The 17,587-nt window shown below is 44.3% G+C and overlaps 2 protein-coding genes across 3 annotated transcripts in view; both read left to right on the top strand.

Moving 5' to 3' along the window:
- LOC118937821 (battenin-like) overlaps positions 1 to 2,185 on the top strand; it is a 154,646-nt gene extending 152,461 nt beyond the window's left edge. Inside the window, exons 4-5 of one of the 2 annotated variants that reach the window (XM_090192970.1) lie at positions 1,152 to 1,292; positions 1,462 to 2,185. In XM_090192970.1, coding sequence (XP_090049096.1) covers positions 1,152 to 1,292; positions 1,462 to 1,563 — 243 coding nt within the window. In that variant the 3' untranslated portion in view covers positions 1,564 to 2,185. Of the gene's footprint in view, positions 1 to 1,118; positions 1,293 to 1,461 lie in introns of both variants that reach the window. The other variant, XM_090192969.1, reaches the window with a different exon arrangement.
- The window catches only part of cln3 (CLN3 lysosomal/endosomal transmembrane protein, battenin), a 175,591-nt gene that overhangs the window by 72,774 nt on the left and 85,230 nt on the right, over positions 1 to 17,587 (top strand). The gene's annotated exons all lie outside the window — the stretch shown is intronic.

The raw sequence follows: 17,587 nt of genomic DNA, 5'->3' as shown, positions 1-17,587 counted from the left end.
ATTTAAAGTTCGGTACGGATAGTCCTCCTACGTCTTTCCCTCTTAGTTTTTTTCATTTGATCCGGGCTCGCTTATCCTGCCATATATATTTAGAAACTGCATTATGATTTTATCCAAATAGCCAGAAGGGGAAGCATTGAACTCAGCCATGGAAATATATTCATTTGGACAGATATGCCATTTAAAGCTACTGAGATATTAGTCAGTCTAATCTCACTGTCAGAGCAGCTCACAGATTACTGCACCTGTACTTAGCCCAAACAACTACCTCTTTCCCTACTGTATTTAATTAATTTATTTATTTATTTTGCTCCTTTGCACTCCATAATTTTTATTTCTACTTTGCACATTCTTCCACTGCAAATCTACCATTCCAGTGTTTTACTTGCTATATTGTATTTACTTTGCCACCATGGCCTTTTTTTGCCTTTACCTCCCTTATCTCACCTCATTTGCTCACATCGTATATTGTTTATACTGTATTATTGAATGTATGTTTGTTTTACTCCATGTGTAACTTTGTGTCGTTGTATGTGTCGAACTGCTTTGCTTTATCTTGGCCAGGTCGCAGTTGTAAATGAGAACTTGTTCTCAACTTGCCTACCTGGTTAAATAAAGGTGAAATAAAAACATTTAGTGTTTGATTAGATTTTTGGAATGCATTTGCATTGAAATAGAGGGACAATAGAGCGCTGAGTACCAGGTCATTAGCGACTGGCTGTTAGCAAGTTTGGTAGGCTACTAATGACCATCGGCAACATCAGAGTGCAGTTTTGGAGAAGCATAGTTACCGTGACTCAACTGTCATGTGGAATTTGACTGCGGTCATGACTCGTGATTGCAGGTGTGGTGGTAATACGGTCAGCGTAACAGACCTAGTGGTGGAGCTATAACTTTCTCTGATCTTTCTCTCTCTCCACCTGGCTTTATATTTTCTTCTTCCTCCCCTCTATCTCCCCCACCATCCCCACCACTACCTTTTGTACCCTTATTCATAAAGCGTCTCAGTGTAGGCGTGTTGATCTAGGATCGGGTCCCCCCTGTCCATGTCATTTTATCGTCCTAGATCAGTACTCCTACTCTAAGATGCTTTGTGAATACGGGCCCTGGTCCCTCAGTGTGTGAACGCGGTGTTGCTCTGTCTCCCTCAGTGTGTGAATGCGGTGTTGCTGTTATTGTCGGTGTACTACCAGTTCCTGCCCAGTGCATGGCTGGTGTTTGTGATAGTCCTCTACGAGGGGTTTCTGGGAGGAGCTGCATACGTCAACACATTCTACTTCATCAGCAAGGAGGTCAGTCACCAGTGTGTGTGTGTGTGTGTGTGTGTGTTTGTTTGTTTGTCAGCCTGCATATAAGGTTGTGTTTATGTCAATATATAACATTAGCTTGAGGGTCAGCCATCGGACATGTTTGTGTGTGTTTGCGTGCCACTCCCCTTACCTTTCCCCTCTCTCCCTGCAGACTGGAGACAGACAGAGGGAGTTTGCCATGGTGGCAGCCAGTGTAGGAGACAGTCTGGGCATCGCCATCTCCGGCCTCATAGCTTTCCCAGTCCACAGATAATTCTGCTCACTATGAGAGATAGTAGAGGGAGAAAGACTGGTGGGAAGTGCAAAAGAGGTAGTATCATGTTTTGAAGTGCTTGATATTTCCTTGGAGGTCTGAAGAAGAGACTCTCTGCAGCTGGGGTGGATGGAAATTGCTGATAATTATTGTTATGCTTAAATTAGAGGTCTGTTCAGACATCTTCCTGCACCTTAGCAACCTTGCTGGGTGTGTGGTAGATTCCTCCATTTACTTAGAAATCACATTGTTACGACTGGTACAAGTTTCATATCACTTCGAAAGATAACGGTCACTAGCCAACTGTAACTTTAATATTTCTGACATCACCAAGGACATTTGTCAATGTGCCTTTGATAATTATCAGGATTGTATGTTTTAATATATTTATATTTTCACTACATTCCAATGTCTAGTATCCTGCTAATATTTGTTTTAAATGTAACCACTAACTTTTTCTTTGCTGCTATTGTTGAGTTACTGTTATAAAATTGTGAATGCTCTAACTTAGCTCTACAGTGTTTACATGTGGTGGGCTTGTATGATCAATGTTCAACTTTTGAAAAATGACCTGAGATTCTACAAGTGATTTAAAAAAAAAAAGAAAAGATTTTGAATCAAATGTGTGGTTTATTGTTCTGTAGGCCTACTTTGTTTTTAAATAAGATACATTGCATAAAAATAAAGCTAGAATCCTTAGTTGCTACATCCATTTTGACTTTTAAATTAATTATACAGTTGAAGTCAGAAGTTTGCATACACCTTAACCAAATACATTTTAACCCAGTTTCACAATTCCTGACATTTAATCCTTGTAAAAATTCCCTGTCTTAGGTCAGTTAGGATCACCACTTTATTTTAAGAATGTGAAATGTCAGATTAATAGTAGAGAATGATTTATTTCAGGTTTTATTTCTTTCATCTCAATCCCAGTGGGTCAGAAGTTTACATACACTCAATTAGTATTTGGCAGTATTGCCTTTAAATTGTTTAACTTGGGTCAAATGTTTTGGGTAGCCTTCCACAAGCTTCCCACAATAAGTTGGGTGAATTTTGGCCCATTCCTCCTGACAGAGCTGGTGTAACTGAGTCAGGTTTGTAGGGCTCCTTGCTCACACACGCCTTTTCATTTCTGCCCACACATTTTGTTTAGGATTGAGGTCAGGGCTTTGTGATGGCCACTCCAATACCTCGACTTTGTTGTCCTTAACATTTTTGGGATAGGGGGCAGGATTTTCACTTTTGGATGAATGTGAACTGCCTCCTACTCTGTCCCAGGTGTTAATATATGCATATTATGATTAGTATTGGATAGAAAACACTCTGAAGTTTCTTAAACTGTTTGAGTATAACAGAACTCCTATCGCAGGCAAAACCCTGAGAAAAATCCAACCAGGAAGTGGGAAATCTGAGGTTTGTAGTTTTAACTCATTGCCATTCCAATATAGTGTCTGTGGGGTCATTTTGCACTTCTTAAGGCTTCCACTAGATGTCAACAGTCTTTAGAACCTTGTTTGAGGCTTCTACTGTGAAGGGGGGCTGAATGAGCGAGGTGTGTGGCAGAGTGCCATGGGCTTGTGACTTTGCGTTCATGTGAGAGGTACCTCGCGTTCCATTGCTTTTCTACAGACAAAGGAATTCTCCGGTTGGAACATTAAGCCATTTTGCCACATCTTTGGAAGTATGCTTGGGGACATTGTCCATTTGGAAGATCCATTTCCATCCAAGCTTTAACTTCCTGACTGATGTCTTGAAATGTTGCTTCGATATATCCAGATAGATATCATCATGAGGGAGGAAAATTATTTTGTGAAGTGCACCAGTCCCTCCAGCAGCAAAGCACCCCCACAACATGATGCTGCCACCCCCGTGCTTCACGGTTGGGATGGTGTTCTTTTGCTTGCAAGCCTCCCCCTTTCTCCTCCAAACATATCGATGGTCATTATGGCTAAACAGTTATATTTTTGTTTCATCAGACCAGAGGACATTTCCCCAAAAAGTACAATCTTCGTCCCCATGTTCAGTTGCAAACCGTAGTCTGGCTTTTTTATTCCTTGCTGAGTGGCCTTTCAGGTTATGTCGATATAGGACTCGTTTTACTGTGGATATAGATACTTTTGTACCCGTTTCCTCCAGCATCTTAGCAAGGTCCTTTGCTGTTGTTCTGGGATTGATTTGCACTTTTCGCACCAAAGTACGTTCATCTCTAGGAGACAGAACGCGTCTCCTTCCTGAGCGGTATGACGGCTGTGTGGTCCCATGGTGTTCATACTTGCGTACTATTACTTGTTCGGACGAACGTGTTACCTTCAGGTGTTTGGAAATTGCTTCCAAGAATGAACCAGACTTGTGGAAGTCTACAATTCTTTTCTGAGGTCTTGGCTGATTTCTTTTGATTTTCCCATGATGTCAAGCAAAGAGGCACTGAGTTTAAAGGTAGGCCTTGAAATACATCCACATGTACACCTCCAATTGACTCAAATGATGTCAATTATCCTAACAGAAGCTTCTAAAGCCATTACATTTTCTGGAATTTTCCAAGCTGTTTAAAAGGCACAGTCAACTGTATGTAAACTTCTGACCCACTGGAATTGTGATACAGTGACTAAGTGAAATAATCTGTCTGTAAACAATTGTTGGAAAAATTACTTGTGTCATGCACAAAGTAGATGTCCTAACCGACTTGCCAAAACTATAGTTTGTTAACAAGAAATTTGTGGAGTGGTTGAAAAATGAGTTTTAATGACTCCAACCTAAGCGCATGTAAACTTCCAACTTCAACTGTATATATTCTGAATGGTACTTACCAGCGATACTGCTCTGCATGGAAGAGATAGAAGTTTGGGAAATATAGGAGTTCCAACTGTAAAGAAAGTTGAAAAATTAGGAAATGAGTTCAACTGTAACAAGAAGTTTGGGGGTCATCCATACTATACAATGAGAATAGAAGTGATGGTGAGAATATCAACTAATTGCAGTGACACTATAAACTGCCAAGGGGCGACAGAGGCCTACTCACCAGGCCCTGGTTGATGAAGTACTCCGTGAAGTAGACAACTCCTCACGGAACCACAAACCTCAACAGACCCTGAGGGGAGGAGGTAGAATTGATATTAGCAGATTGGCAATAACACATATAGTACTGGAGCACATCAAGACTGAGTAAAACTTACTAGGCCAGGGTTAAACTCATTATTTAGCACATGTGAAAATGAAATTAAAGTAAAACTGTTCTGTGTCTATCGCATTGGGGAATTGAGTTTGTATCGACTGGGAAAAAATTATATTTATGAGATTTTGGCCTGTCTTACCCTGGTCTTGTTACGGTGAGTGAATGAGGACCCAAAAGCGAATTAACTTAAACAGAGCTTCTTTAATAACCAAACATAGGTAGGCTCAGATAGACCGGCAGATTCCGACAGGACAGGACAAGGTTACAGCAAACATGACGATAGTCTGGTTCAGGCATGAAACACAACAAACAAGAATCCGACAAAGACAGGAGCAGAAACAGAGAGAGATATAGGGACCTAATCAGAGGGAAAAAGGGAACAGGTGGGAAAAGGGGTGGATGAGGTAGTCAGAGGAGACAAGGAACAGCTGGGGGAAAGCGGGGGAGAAAAGGTAACCTAATACGACCAGCAGAGGGAGACAGGGTGAAAGGAAAGGACAGAAAGACACAACATGACAATACATGACAGTACCCCCCCACTCACCGAGCGCCTCCTGGCGCACTCGAGGAGGAAACCTGGCGGCAACGGAGGAAATCCTCGATCAGCGCACGGTCCAGCACGTCCCGAGAGGGAACCCAACTCCTCTCCTCAGGACCGTACCCCTCCCAATCTACGAGGTACTGGTGACCACGGCCCCGAGGACGCATGTCCAAAATCCTGCGGACCCTGTAGATGGGTGCGCCCTCGACAAGGATGGGGGGGGGGGGGAAGACGAGCGGGGGCGCGAAGAACGGGCTTGATACAGGAGACATGGAAGTCCGGGTGGACGCGACGAAGGTATCGCGGAAGAAGAAGTCGAACTGCGACAGGATTAATGACGGAACGGACCAATGAACCGCGGGGTCAACTTGCGAGAAGCCGTCTTAAGGGGAAGGTTCTGAGTGGAGAGCCAAACTCTCTGACCGCGACAATATCTAGGACTCTTAGTTCTACGCTTATTAGCAGCCCTCACAGTCTGCGTCCTATAACGGCAAAGTGCAGACCTGACCCTCTTCCAGGTGCGCTCGCAACGTTGGACAAAAGCCTGAGCGGAGGGGACGCTGGACTCGGCGAACTGAGATGAGAACAGCGGAGGCTGGTACCCGAGGCTACTCTGAAAAGGAGATAGCCCGGTCGCAGACGAAGGAAGCGAGTTGTGGGCGTATTCTGCCCAGGGGAGCTGTTCTGACCAAGACGCAGGGTTGCGAAAAGAAAGACTGCGTAAGATGCGACCAATAGTCTGATTGGCCCGTTCTGCTTGACCGTTAGACTGGGGGTGAAAGCCGGAAGAGAGACTGACGGAAGCCCCAATCAAACGGCAAAACTCCCTCCAAAATTGAGACGTGAATTGCGGACCTCTGTCCGAAACGACGTCTGACGGAAGGCCATGAATTCTGAAAACATTCTCGATGATGATTTGTGCCGTCTCTTTAGCAGAAGGAAGCTTAGCAAGGGGAATGAAATGAGCCGCCTTAGAGAACCTATCGACAACCGTAAGAATAACAGTCTTCCCCGCTGACGAAGGCAGTCCGGTGACAAAATCTAAGGCGATGTGAGACCACGGTCGAGAGGGAATGGGAAGCGGCCTGAGACGGCCGGCAGGAGGAGAGTTACCGGACTTAGTCTGCGCGCAGACCGAACAAGCAGCCACGAAACGACGCGTGTCATGCTCCCGGGTGGGCCACCAAAAACGCTGGCGAATGGAAGCAAGCGTACCCCGAACGCCAGGGTGGCCGGCTAACTTGGCAGAGTGAGCCCACTGAAGAACGGCCAGACGAGTAGGAACGGGAACGAAAAGAAGGTTCCTAGGACAAGCGCGCGGCGACGGAGTGTGAGTGAGCGCTTGCTTTACCTGCCTCTCAATTCCCCAGACAGTCAACCCGACAACACGCCCCTCAGGGAGAATCCCCTCGGGGTCAGTGGAGGCTACTGAAGAACTGAAGAGACGAGATAAAGCATCAGGCTTGGTGTTCTTAGAGCCCGGACGATAAGAAATCACGAACTCGAAACGAGCGAAAAACAGCGCCCAACGCGCCTGACGCGCATTAAGTCGTTTGGCAGAACGGATGTACTCAAGGTTCCTATGGTCAGTCCAAACGACAAAAGGAACGGTCGCCCCCTCCAACCACTGTCGCCATTCGCCTAGGGCTAACCGGATGGCGAGCAGTTCGCGGTTTCCCACATCATAGTTACGTTCCGACGGCGACAGGCGATGAGAAAAATACGCGCATGGGTGGACCTTGTCGTCAGAGAGGGAGCGCTGAGAAAGAATGGCTCCCACGCCCACCTCTGACGCGTCAACCTCGACAACGAACTGTCTAGAGACGTCAGGTGTAACAAGGATAGGAGCGGATGTAAAACGATTCTTGAGGAGATCAAAAGCTCCCTGGGCGGAAACGGACCACTTAAAGCACGTCTTGACAGAAGTAAGGGCTGTGAGAGGAGCTGCCACCTGACCGAAATTACGGATGAAACGACGATAGAAGTTCGCGAAGCCGAGAAAGCGCTGCAGCTCGATGCGTGACTTAGGGGCGGGCCAATCAATGACAGCTTGGACCTTAGCGGGATCCATCTTAATGCCTTCAGCGGAAATAACAGAACCGAGAAATGTGACGGAGGAGGCATGAAAAGTGCACTTCTCAGCCTTCACAAAAAGACAATTCTCTAAAAGGCGCTGGAGGACACGTCGAACGTGCTGAACATGAATCTGGAGTGACGGTGAAAAAATCAGGATATCGTCAAGGTAAACGAAAACAAAGATGTTCAGCATGTCTCTCAGGACATCATTGACTAATGCCTGAAAGACAGCTGGAGCGTTAGCGAGGCCGAAAGGAAGAACCCGGTATTCAAAGTGCCCTAACGGAGTGTTAAACGCCGTCTTCCACTCATCCCCCTCCCTGATGCGCACGAGATGGTAAGCGTTACGAAGGTCCAACTTAGTGAAAAACCTGGCTCCCTGCAGGATCTCGAAGGCTGAAGACATAAGAGGAAGCGGATAACGATTCTTCACTGTTATGTCATTCAGCCCTCGATAATCTATGCAGGGGCGCAGAGACCCGTCCTTCTTCTTGACAAAAAAAAACCCCGCTCCGGCGGGAGAGGAGGAGGGGACTATGGTACCGGCGTCAAGAGCTACAGACAAATAATCCTCGAGAGCCTTACGTTCGGGAGCCGACAGAGAGTATAGTCTACCCCGGGGGGGAGTGGTTCCCGGAAGGAGATCAATACTACAATCATACGACCGGTGTGGAGGAAGAGAGGTGGCCCTGGACCGACTGAACACCGTGCGCAGATCGTGATATTCCTCCGGCACCCCTGTCAAATCACCAGGCTCCTCCTGTGAAGAAGAGACAGAGGAAACAGGAGGGATAGCAGACATTAAACATTTCACATGACAAGAGACGTTCCAGGAGAGGATAGAATTACTAGACCAATTAATGGAAGGATTATGACAAACTAGCCAGGGATGGCCCAAAACAACAGGTGTAAAAGGTGAACGAAAAATTAAAAAAGAAATGGTTTCGCTATGATTACCAGAAACAGTGAGGGTTAAAGGTAGCGTCTCACGCTGAATCCTGGGGAGAGGACTACCATCCAGGGCGAACAAGGCCGTGGACTCCCTTAACTGTCTGAGAGGAATGTCATGTTCCCGAGCCCAGGTCTCGTCCATAAAACAGCCCTCCGCCCCAGAGTCTATTAAGGCACTGCAGGAAGCTGACGAACCGGTCCAGCGTAGATGGACCGACAAGGTAGTGCAGGATCTTGAAGGAGAGACAGGAGTAGTAGCGCTCACCAGTAGCCCTCCGCTTACTGATGAGCTCTGGCTTTTACTGGACATGAAGTGACAAAATGACCAGCAGAACCGCAATAGAGACAGAGGCGGATGGTGATTCTCCGTTCCCTCTCCTTAGTCGAGATGCGGATACCTCCCAGCTGCATAGGCTCAGCTCCCGAGCCGGCAGAGGAAGATGGTAGTGATGCGGAGAGGGGGGCAACGGAGAGCGCGAGCTCCTTTCCACGAGCTCGGTGACGCAGATCAACCCGTCGCTCAATGCGAATAGCGAGTTCAATCAAGGAATCCACGCTGGAAGGAACCTCCCGGGAGAGAATCTCATCCTTTACCTCTGCGCGGAGACCCTCCAGAAGACGAGCGAGCAAGGCCGGCTCGTTCCAGCCACTGGAGGCAGCAAGAGTGCGAAACTCAATAGAGTAGTCTGTTATGGATCGATTGCCTTGACATAGGGAAGACAGGGCCCTGGAAGCCTCCTCCCCAAAAACAGATCGATCAAAAACCCGTATCATCTCCTCCTTAAAGTCCTGATACTGGTTAGTACACTCAGCCCTTGCCTCCCAGATTGCCGTGCCCCACTCACGGGCCCGTCCAGTAAGGAGAGATATGACGTAGGCGACACGAGCAGTGCTCCTGGCGTAAGTGTTGGGCTGGAGAGAAAACACAATATCACACTGGGTGAGGAACGAGCGGCATTCAGTGGGCTCCCCAGAGTAACACGGCGGGTTATTGATTCTGGGCTCCGGAGATTCGAAATCCCTGGAAGTGGCCGGTGGATCGAGGCGGAGATGGTGAACCTGTTCTGTGAGGTTGGAGACTTGGGTGGCCAGGGTCTCAACGGCATGTCGAGCAGCAGACAATTCCTGCTCGTGTCTGCCTAGCATCGCTCCCTGGATCCCGACGGCTGAGTGGAGAGGATCCGAAGTCGCTGGGTCCATTCTTGGTCGGATTCTTCTGTTACGGTGAGTGAATGAGGACCCAAAAGCGAATTAACTTAAACAGAGCTTCTTTAATAACCAAACATAGGTAGGCTCAGATAGACCGGCAGATTCCGACAGGACAGGACAAGGTTACAGCAAACATGACGATAGTCTGGTTCAGGCATGAAACACAACAAACAAGAATCCGACAAAGACAGGAGCAGAAACAGAGAGAGATATAGGGACCTAATCAGAGGGAAAAAGGGAACAGGTGGGAAAAGGGGTGGATGAGGTAGTCAGAGGAGACAAGGAACAGCTGGGGGAAAGCGGGGGAGAAAAGGTAACCTAATACGACCAGCAGAGGGAGACAGGGTGAAAGGAAAGGACAGAAAGACACAACATGACAATACATGACAGGTCTGGGCCAACTTTGAGAGAATATAACTTTTTAATCTGAAAATGGTACAGACCAAGTCCACTTTTCTAAAGTGACTTCAAACTCACTTTAATGATGTGTAGTTTCTCAATACATGTCAGTGGTCCAGTGACCTTGTCTTCTGTTATATTCAGAAGGAAGGATGGGTGAGGATGGGCTGTTTTTTAAAATGTTTAATTTATTTTAACTTTATTTAACTAGGCAAGTCAGTTAAGAACAAATTCTTATTTTCAATGACGGCCTAGGAACAGTGGGTTAACTGCCTGTTTGGTTAATCATGTCCTACAAAATATTTTACAATTAAAATGTAATATTTCATTACTTAAAAATATATTGTGTTAAACATCCATATTACCACACATCACTTTCCTCAAAATTCTTTACCTTACTACATGCTGACATGATAAACACACCTTCAGCACCTTTCTCCCGCTCCTCCTCTTCATCAGTGTCATCCAATAGGGGCTGCCTGCTCTGTGAGTCTCTGCCCCTCACAGACTCCACCTCCCTGCACTTCCACTGTGGGAAGGATGAGGGGAAGACTAGCAGCAAAAAATAGCTGAGAGGAAAGTGGGGGAAAAGGAAGAGACAAAAAGGGGGTGAACGGTTCAGATAAACTGACAGAAAAGGAGAGTGATCCTTTCCCACTCACCTAACAACACATTAACTTATCACATCAACATTGTTTATGGGACCGACCAGGGATGAAAGCATACCGAACAAAAATATAAACGCAACATGCAATTTCAACGATTTTACTGAGTTATTGTTCATATAAGGAAATCAGTCAATTGAAATAAATTCATAAGGCCCTAATCTATGGATTTCACATGACTGGGCAGGGGTGAAGCCATAGGTGGGCTTGGGAGGGCCACCCACATGGAAGCAAGGCCCACCCAATCATAATGTGTTTTTCCCCACAAAATGGCTTTATTACAGACATAAATACTCCTCAGTTTCATCAGCTGCCCGGGTGGCTAGTCTCAGAAGATCCCGCAGGTGAAAAAGCCGGATGTGGAGGTCCTGGGCAATGGCTGGCATGGTTACACATTGTCGGCGGTTGTGAGGCTGGTTGGACGTACTGGCAAATTGTGCACAACCTTTTAGAGAAATAAGCTTTTTGTGCGTATGGAAAATGTCTGGGATCTTTTATTTTCAGCCCATGAAACATAGGACCAACACTTTACATGTTGGGTTTATATTTTTGTTCAGTATAGAACTCATTTCTTCCCGGTATGGGACCTCCTGTGTGTGCATGCGCTTGTCAAACTATCACTTAAAAGGGTTCCTTTACTAGACTACCGACACACGCTCATCCACTCACAACATATTTCCAGCCTCCAAACTGGTGAATGGAAAGAGACATTGGTTACACAAAACGCCCAAAAAATGTAATGACATTTGGCGATTTGAGAATTGATGCACCCACTGCTGTCCTCGCGCGTCTCAGCCACTCATCTCTGCCTTGGCAAAATGTTAGTGTTCTCGTGGAACCACATCGCAGTTTTGAGCAAATGTTTCATGCCTCTGACGTATGGTAATGATAAATAATGGCATAAAAGCCTAAAGTTTCATTTACATTTGCTTGAATTATTGTGATAGGCTCATGTTTCTGGTACAGCGTACCCCCACTATTTATTTTGCCAGTACACCGTACCCAACTACCTTACTTTCACCCCTGGGACTGACCTGATCACCATGGCTACAGGGACGACCAGCATGATGAGCAGCGTGTTCCTGGGCGAGAGGCCAGCCTGCGTGAGCGGCCACACCTGCTCCACCGGTGCCCGAGCCCCAGCCCCCCAACACATCTCTAAGAAGGCGGACAGAAAGAGACACGGGGTGAGAGTGTCGGAAAAAAACTATTGAGAGGGGTTTGAGTGAGAATACCTTTTATGTAAAAAAAAGAGCTGCAAAGTAAACAACTTACAGAACTGTTAGTAAATCAGGGAGATAGTCTACCTGCTAAAGAAGACAGTGAGAGAGAGGAAGGAGAGCTCTCCCAGTCCAGCGCTCACACTGGCAAAGATCACACCTAAAAGATACACAGTACTTTAATATGGATGCAAATATGTACTCTAATACGATACACATAATAATAGGGTTTCAAAAATGAATGGTTAAAATACCGTCTCACAGTATATCGAGTAAGGGTGAAACAATTGTAATACCAGTGCCTTATGAAAGTATTAATTTCCCTTGAATTATTCCACATTCTGTTGTTACAGCCTGAATTCAAAATGGATTAAATAAAATAAGTAATACCCCATAATGACAAACTGAAAACATGTTTTTAGTAGTGACTGGGTGTATTGATACACCATCCAAAGTTCCAAAGAAGGCTTCCTTCTTTTCACTCTGTCAATTAGGTTAGTATTGTGGAATAACTACAATGTTGTTGATCCATTCTCGGTTTTCCACTATGTCAGCCATTAAACGCTTTAACTGTTTAAAAAAAAGTCACAATTGGCCTAATGGTAAAATCCCTGAGCTGTTTCCTTCTTCTCTGGCAACTGAGATAGACATTCTTCCTATGTTTGTAGTGACTGGGTGTATTGATACACTATCCAAAGTGTAATGAATAACATCACCATGCTCAAAGGGATATTCAATGTCTGCTTCTTTTTGTACCTATCTACCAATAGGTCCCCTTCTTTGCGAGGCATTGGAAAACCTCCCTGGTCTTTGTGGTTGTAATTCACTGCTTGACTGAGGGATCTTACAATTATCTGTATGTGTGGGGTACAGAGATGAGGTAGTCATTAAAAAATAATGTTAAACACTATTATTGCACACAGAGTGAGCCCATGTAACTTGTTAAGCAAATGTTTACTCCTGAACTTGCCATAACAAATGGGTTGAATACTTATTGACTCATGACACGTGACATTTCAGCTTCTAATTTGTAATGAACATAATTCCACTTTGACATTATAGGGTATTGTTTGTAGGCCAGTGACAAATTCTCAATTCAATACATTTTAAATTCAGGCTGTAATACAACAAAATGGAAAAGGGGTGTGAATACTTTCTGAAGTCACTGTAAGTTCTGCCTTTCTTGTGAGTTGAAAGGGTCTATCTGGGATTGGTACATTATTTTTAAACTATATACAGTATATAGCCATGGATTCTTGAAGAATACTTATAAATGCTTCATGAGCTTAGTTCAACTGTCCTAACCCATCAAAACCCCAAATGTAAGTCTGTTTTACTCCAGTGTTGGTAAACAATATCATTGTAAACAAATAAGGTTAAGATTCAAAACATGGTTAAAACTACAGCGCCTTCAGAAAGTATTCAAACCCCTCGACTTATACCACATTTGTGTTGTGTTACAGCCTGAATTCAAAACGTTTCTCACCCGTCTACCTCATAATGCCAAAGTGAAAATATGTTTTGACATTTTTGAAAATATATTGAAAATGAAATACAGATACATCTAATTTACATAAGTATTTGCTATGACACTCCAAATTGAGCTCTGGTGCATCCAATTTCACTTGAACATCCTTGATATGTCACAACAACTTGATTGGAGTCCACCTGTGGCCAACTCAGTTGTTTGGACATGATTTACAAAATAAAAAAACTATATAAAAAGGTCCCACAGTTGACAGCTCATGTCAGAGCAGGAACTATACCATGAAGTCCAAGGAACTGTCCATAGATCGTCGAGATTCGTGATGAGGCATACATCTGGGGAAGGGTATACAACTATTTCTAGAGTGTTGAAAGTTTCCAAGAGCACAGTGGTCTCCATCATTGCGAAATTGAAAAAATATGGAACCACCCACTCTGCCTAGAGGTGGCTGTCTGACCAAACTGAGCAACCAGGCAAGAAGGACCTTGGTCAGGGAGGTGACCAATAACCCAATGACCACTCTGACAGAACTACAGAGTTCCTTGTCATAAATAGGAGAACCTGCCAGAAGGACAACGGTCTCTAGAGCACTTCACCAATCTGGGCTTTATAAGAGAGTGGCCAGACAGAAGCCACTACTTAGAAAAAGGCACGACAGCACACCTGGAGTTTGCAAAAAGACATGAAAGACTCAGATCATAAAGTAAAGGATTCTGTGGTCTGATGAGACAAAGAATGTACTCTTTGGCCTGAATGCAAAGCACCATGTCTTGAGAAAAGGATATTTGAAATTGGATGACAACTTGTTTTTAACCAAGAAAGAATAATTTATAACTGACTTTTTCCAACATAACATAGGTTATGCAGATCCCCTTATTGTATGGGACACTTTTAAAATGTTCCTTTAGAGGACATGCAATTCAACACTCATCTTTAAAAAAAATAGCAATTTAGGTCAAGAGTTCATATTAACAAAGGAAATAGCAGGACTAACAGTACAGATAGATAGCAATAACAATTTTACCATAGAGGCACAGAATATGTGGAAAACAAAAACAAATAGGAACTTATTCAAGGAAGATCAAGTGTAATATATTATAAAAAATAAAACAAACTGCTAAAAGCTTGGAACACCTGTATTTGGGGAGTTTCACCCATTTTTCTCTACAGATCCCCTCAGGTTTAAGTCTGGGCTCTGGCTTGGTCAAAGACATCCAGAAACTTGTCCTGAGGCCACTCCTGTGTTGTCTTAGCTGTGTGCTTAGGGTTGTTCTCCTGTTGGAAGGTGAACCATCAAGGATCTCTCTGTATTTTTTTTCAGTTAATCTTACCCTCAATCCTGACATGACTCCCAACTCCTGCCGCTGAACAACATCCCCACAGCATGATTCTGCCACTATCACGCTTCAACGTAGGGATGGTGCCAGGTTTCATCCAGACGTGATGCTTGGCATTCAGGCCAAAGGGTTAAATTTTGGTTTCATCAGACCCGAGAATCTTGTTTCTCATAGTCTTTAGATGCTTTTTGGAAAACTCCAAGCGGGTAGCCATGTGCCTTTTACTAAAGGAGTGGCATCCGTCTGGCCACTCCACCATTAACACCTGATTGGGAGTGCTGCAGAGATGGTTGTCCTTCTGGAATGTTCTCCCATCTCCACAGACGAACTCTAGCTCTCTGTCTGAGTGACCATCGGGTTCTTGGTCACCTCCCTGACCAAGGCCCTTCTCTCCAGATTACTCAGTTTGGCCGGGCGGACAGCGCTAGGAAGATTCTTGGTGGTTCTAAACTTCGTCCATTTTTGAATGATGGAAGACACTGTGTTCTTGGGGACCTTCAATGCTGCAGACATTTTATGGTACCCTTCCCCAGATCTTTTCCTTGACACAATACTGTTTCTGCGCTCTACGAACAATTCCTTTAACCTCAAGGCTTGGTTTTTGCTCTGACATACACTGTCAACTGTGGAACCTTATATAGAGAGGTGTGTGCGCCTTTCCAAATCATGTCCAATCAATTGAATTTACCACAGGTGGACTCCAATCAAATCCTAGAAATATATCAAAGATGATCAACAGAAACAGGATGCACCTGAACTCAATTTCTTGTCTCATAGCAAAGGGTCTGAATACTTATGTAGATAAGGTATCCGTTTTTAAGTTGAAATAAATGTGCTAAAATGTCTAAAAACCTGTTTTCGCTTTGTCATTATGGGGTGTTGTCTGTAGATTGCTGAGGATTTTAAAAAAAATGTATTTAATACATTTTAGAATAAGGCTGTAACGTAACAAAATGTGGAAAAAGTCAAGGGGTCTGAATACTTACCGGAGGCACCACACACACACACACACACACACACACACACACACACACACACACACACACACAGTACCAGTCAAAAGTTGACACACCTACTCATTCCAGGGTTTTTATTTGAACTATTTTCTACATTGTAGAATAATAGTGAAGACATCAACACTATGAAATAACACACATATGGAATCACTTAGTAACCACAAGTGTTTAAAAAAAATTGAATCTTTAAAAATCTTTAAGTACCCACCCTTTGCCTTGACAGTTTTGCACACACTTGGCATTCTCTCAACCGGCTTCATGAGATAGTCACCTGGAATACATTTCCATTAGCAGGTGTGAATTGTTAAAAGTTCATTTGTGGAATGTATTTCCTTCTTAATGCATTTGAGCCAATCAGTTGTGTTGTGACAAGGTAGGGGTGGTATACAGAAGATAGCCCGATTTGGTAAAAGACCACGTCCATATTATGGCAAGAACCGCTGAAATAAGCAAAGAGAAATTAGTCCATTACTTTAAGACATGAAGGTCAGTCAACGTGGAAAATATCAAGAACTTTGAAAGTTTCTTCAAGTGCAGTCGCAAAAACTATCAAGCGCTATGATGAAACTGGCCCTCATGAGGACCGCCACAGGAAAAGGAAGACAGAGCTACCTCTGAATCAGGCCTTCATGGTCAAATTGCTGAAGAGAAACTACTACTAAAAGTCACCAATAAGAAGAGACTTGCTTGGGGCAAGAAACACGAGCAATCAACATTAGACTGGTGGAAATATGTCCTTTGGTCTGATGAGTCCAAATGTGAGATTTTTTGTTCCAACCGCCGTGTCTTTTTTCAGACGCAAAGTAGGTGAACGGATGAACTCCGCATGTGTGGTTCCCACCGTGAAGCACGGAGGAGGTATGAGGGTGTGGGGTCCTTTGCTATTGACACTGTCTGTGATTAATTTCGAATTCAAGGCACAACTAACCAGCATGGCTACCACAGCATTTAGCAGCGATACACCATCCCATCTGGTTTGCACTTAATGGGACTATCATTTGTTTTTCAACAGGACAATGACCCAAAACACATCTCCAGTCTATGTAAGGGCTATTTGACCAAGGAGAGTGATGGAGTGCTGCATCAGGTGACCTGGCCTCCACAATCACCCGAACTCAACCCAATTGACATGGGTTGGGATGAGTTGGACTGCAAGCAATCAACAACATCACTAAGGTTCCCGGATGTCGGAATAAATTCTCCAAAATACGAAGTATACACACAGAGGACACTATTTCTGTACTTTTAGGGCCCAAAATGCAATTCTTCAGAAAATAGGTGTGGCTTCACAACATTTTCAGATTTGAAGCAAATGGCGGAAAATATGAAGCCGAAGACCGACGAGAGCCAATACAAATTCATTGAACTAATTAATGACAAATGTTAAGAAAATGTTGAGCAATGTAATAAAGTAATGACTTGACAAATAAGTTACGCATAGCATTACAGCAGTATGTACCGGTACTGTTAGCTAGTTACCTAACGTTTGTTGGATACTAATACATCGAACTTGTCAGGCAGTATATTAACTAACTAACCAACGTTTATAGACTTGATTATTCACATCATTCTTAGCTAAGTGGTATAGTCGTTGTGCGATTCCATGAACATTTTTAATTTTGGCTAACTACTACGATTTCAGAGCACTCTCACTCTCAGTAAACATTGGCAAAAAAACCATAATAAATTGTTGCCAGCAGCACAGTTACAGTCACCAACACTCTGGATAACCAGCTCTGCTATGGCGAATAAAATGGTCAGAGTGAGGTGTTCTCTCATTTGTGTCTGGAAGTAGCTAGCCAATATTAGCCAGTTAGCTTGGGTTCTTGACTGCAGTTGAACACTTGGATCAACCCAACTCCTCGGCCAGAGCGTCCAGCGTGCGCTCTGAACGCTCTGAGAGCGAAACGCTCTGAATTTGCAATCTGACAATGCTCTGGATTTACAAACGC

Source organism: Oncorhynchus mykiss, chromosome 12 (genome assembly GCF_057628025.1).
Source record: "Oncorhynchus mykiss isolate SJ-2025 chromosome 12, ASM5762802v1, whole genome shotgun sequence".
NCBI classification, from domain to species: Eukaryota; Metazoa; Chordata; class Actinopteri; order Salmoniformes; family Salmonidae; genus Oncorhynchus; species Oncorhynchus mykiss.
Note: the sequence above shows the minus strand (reverse complement) of the source record. Positions and strands in the feature narration are given on the sequence as shown.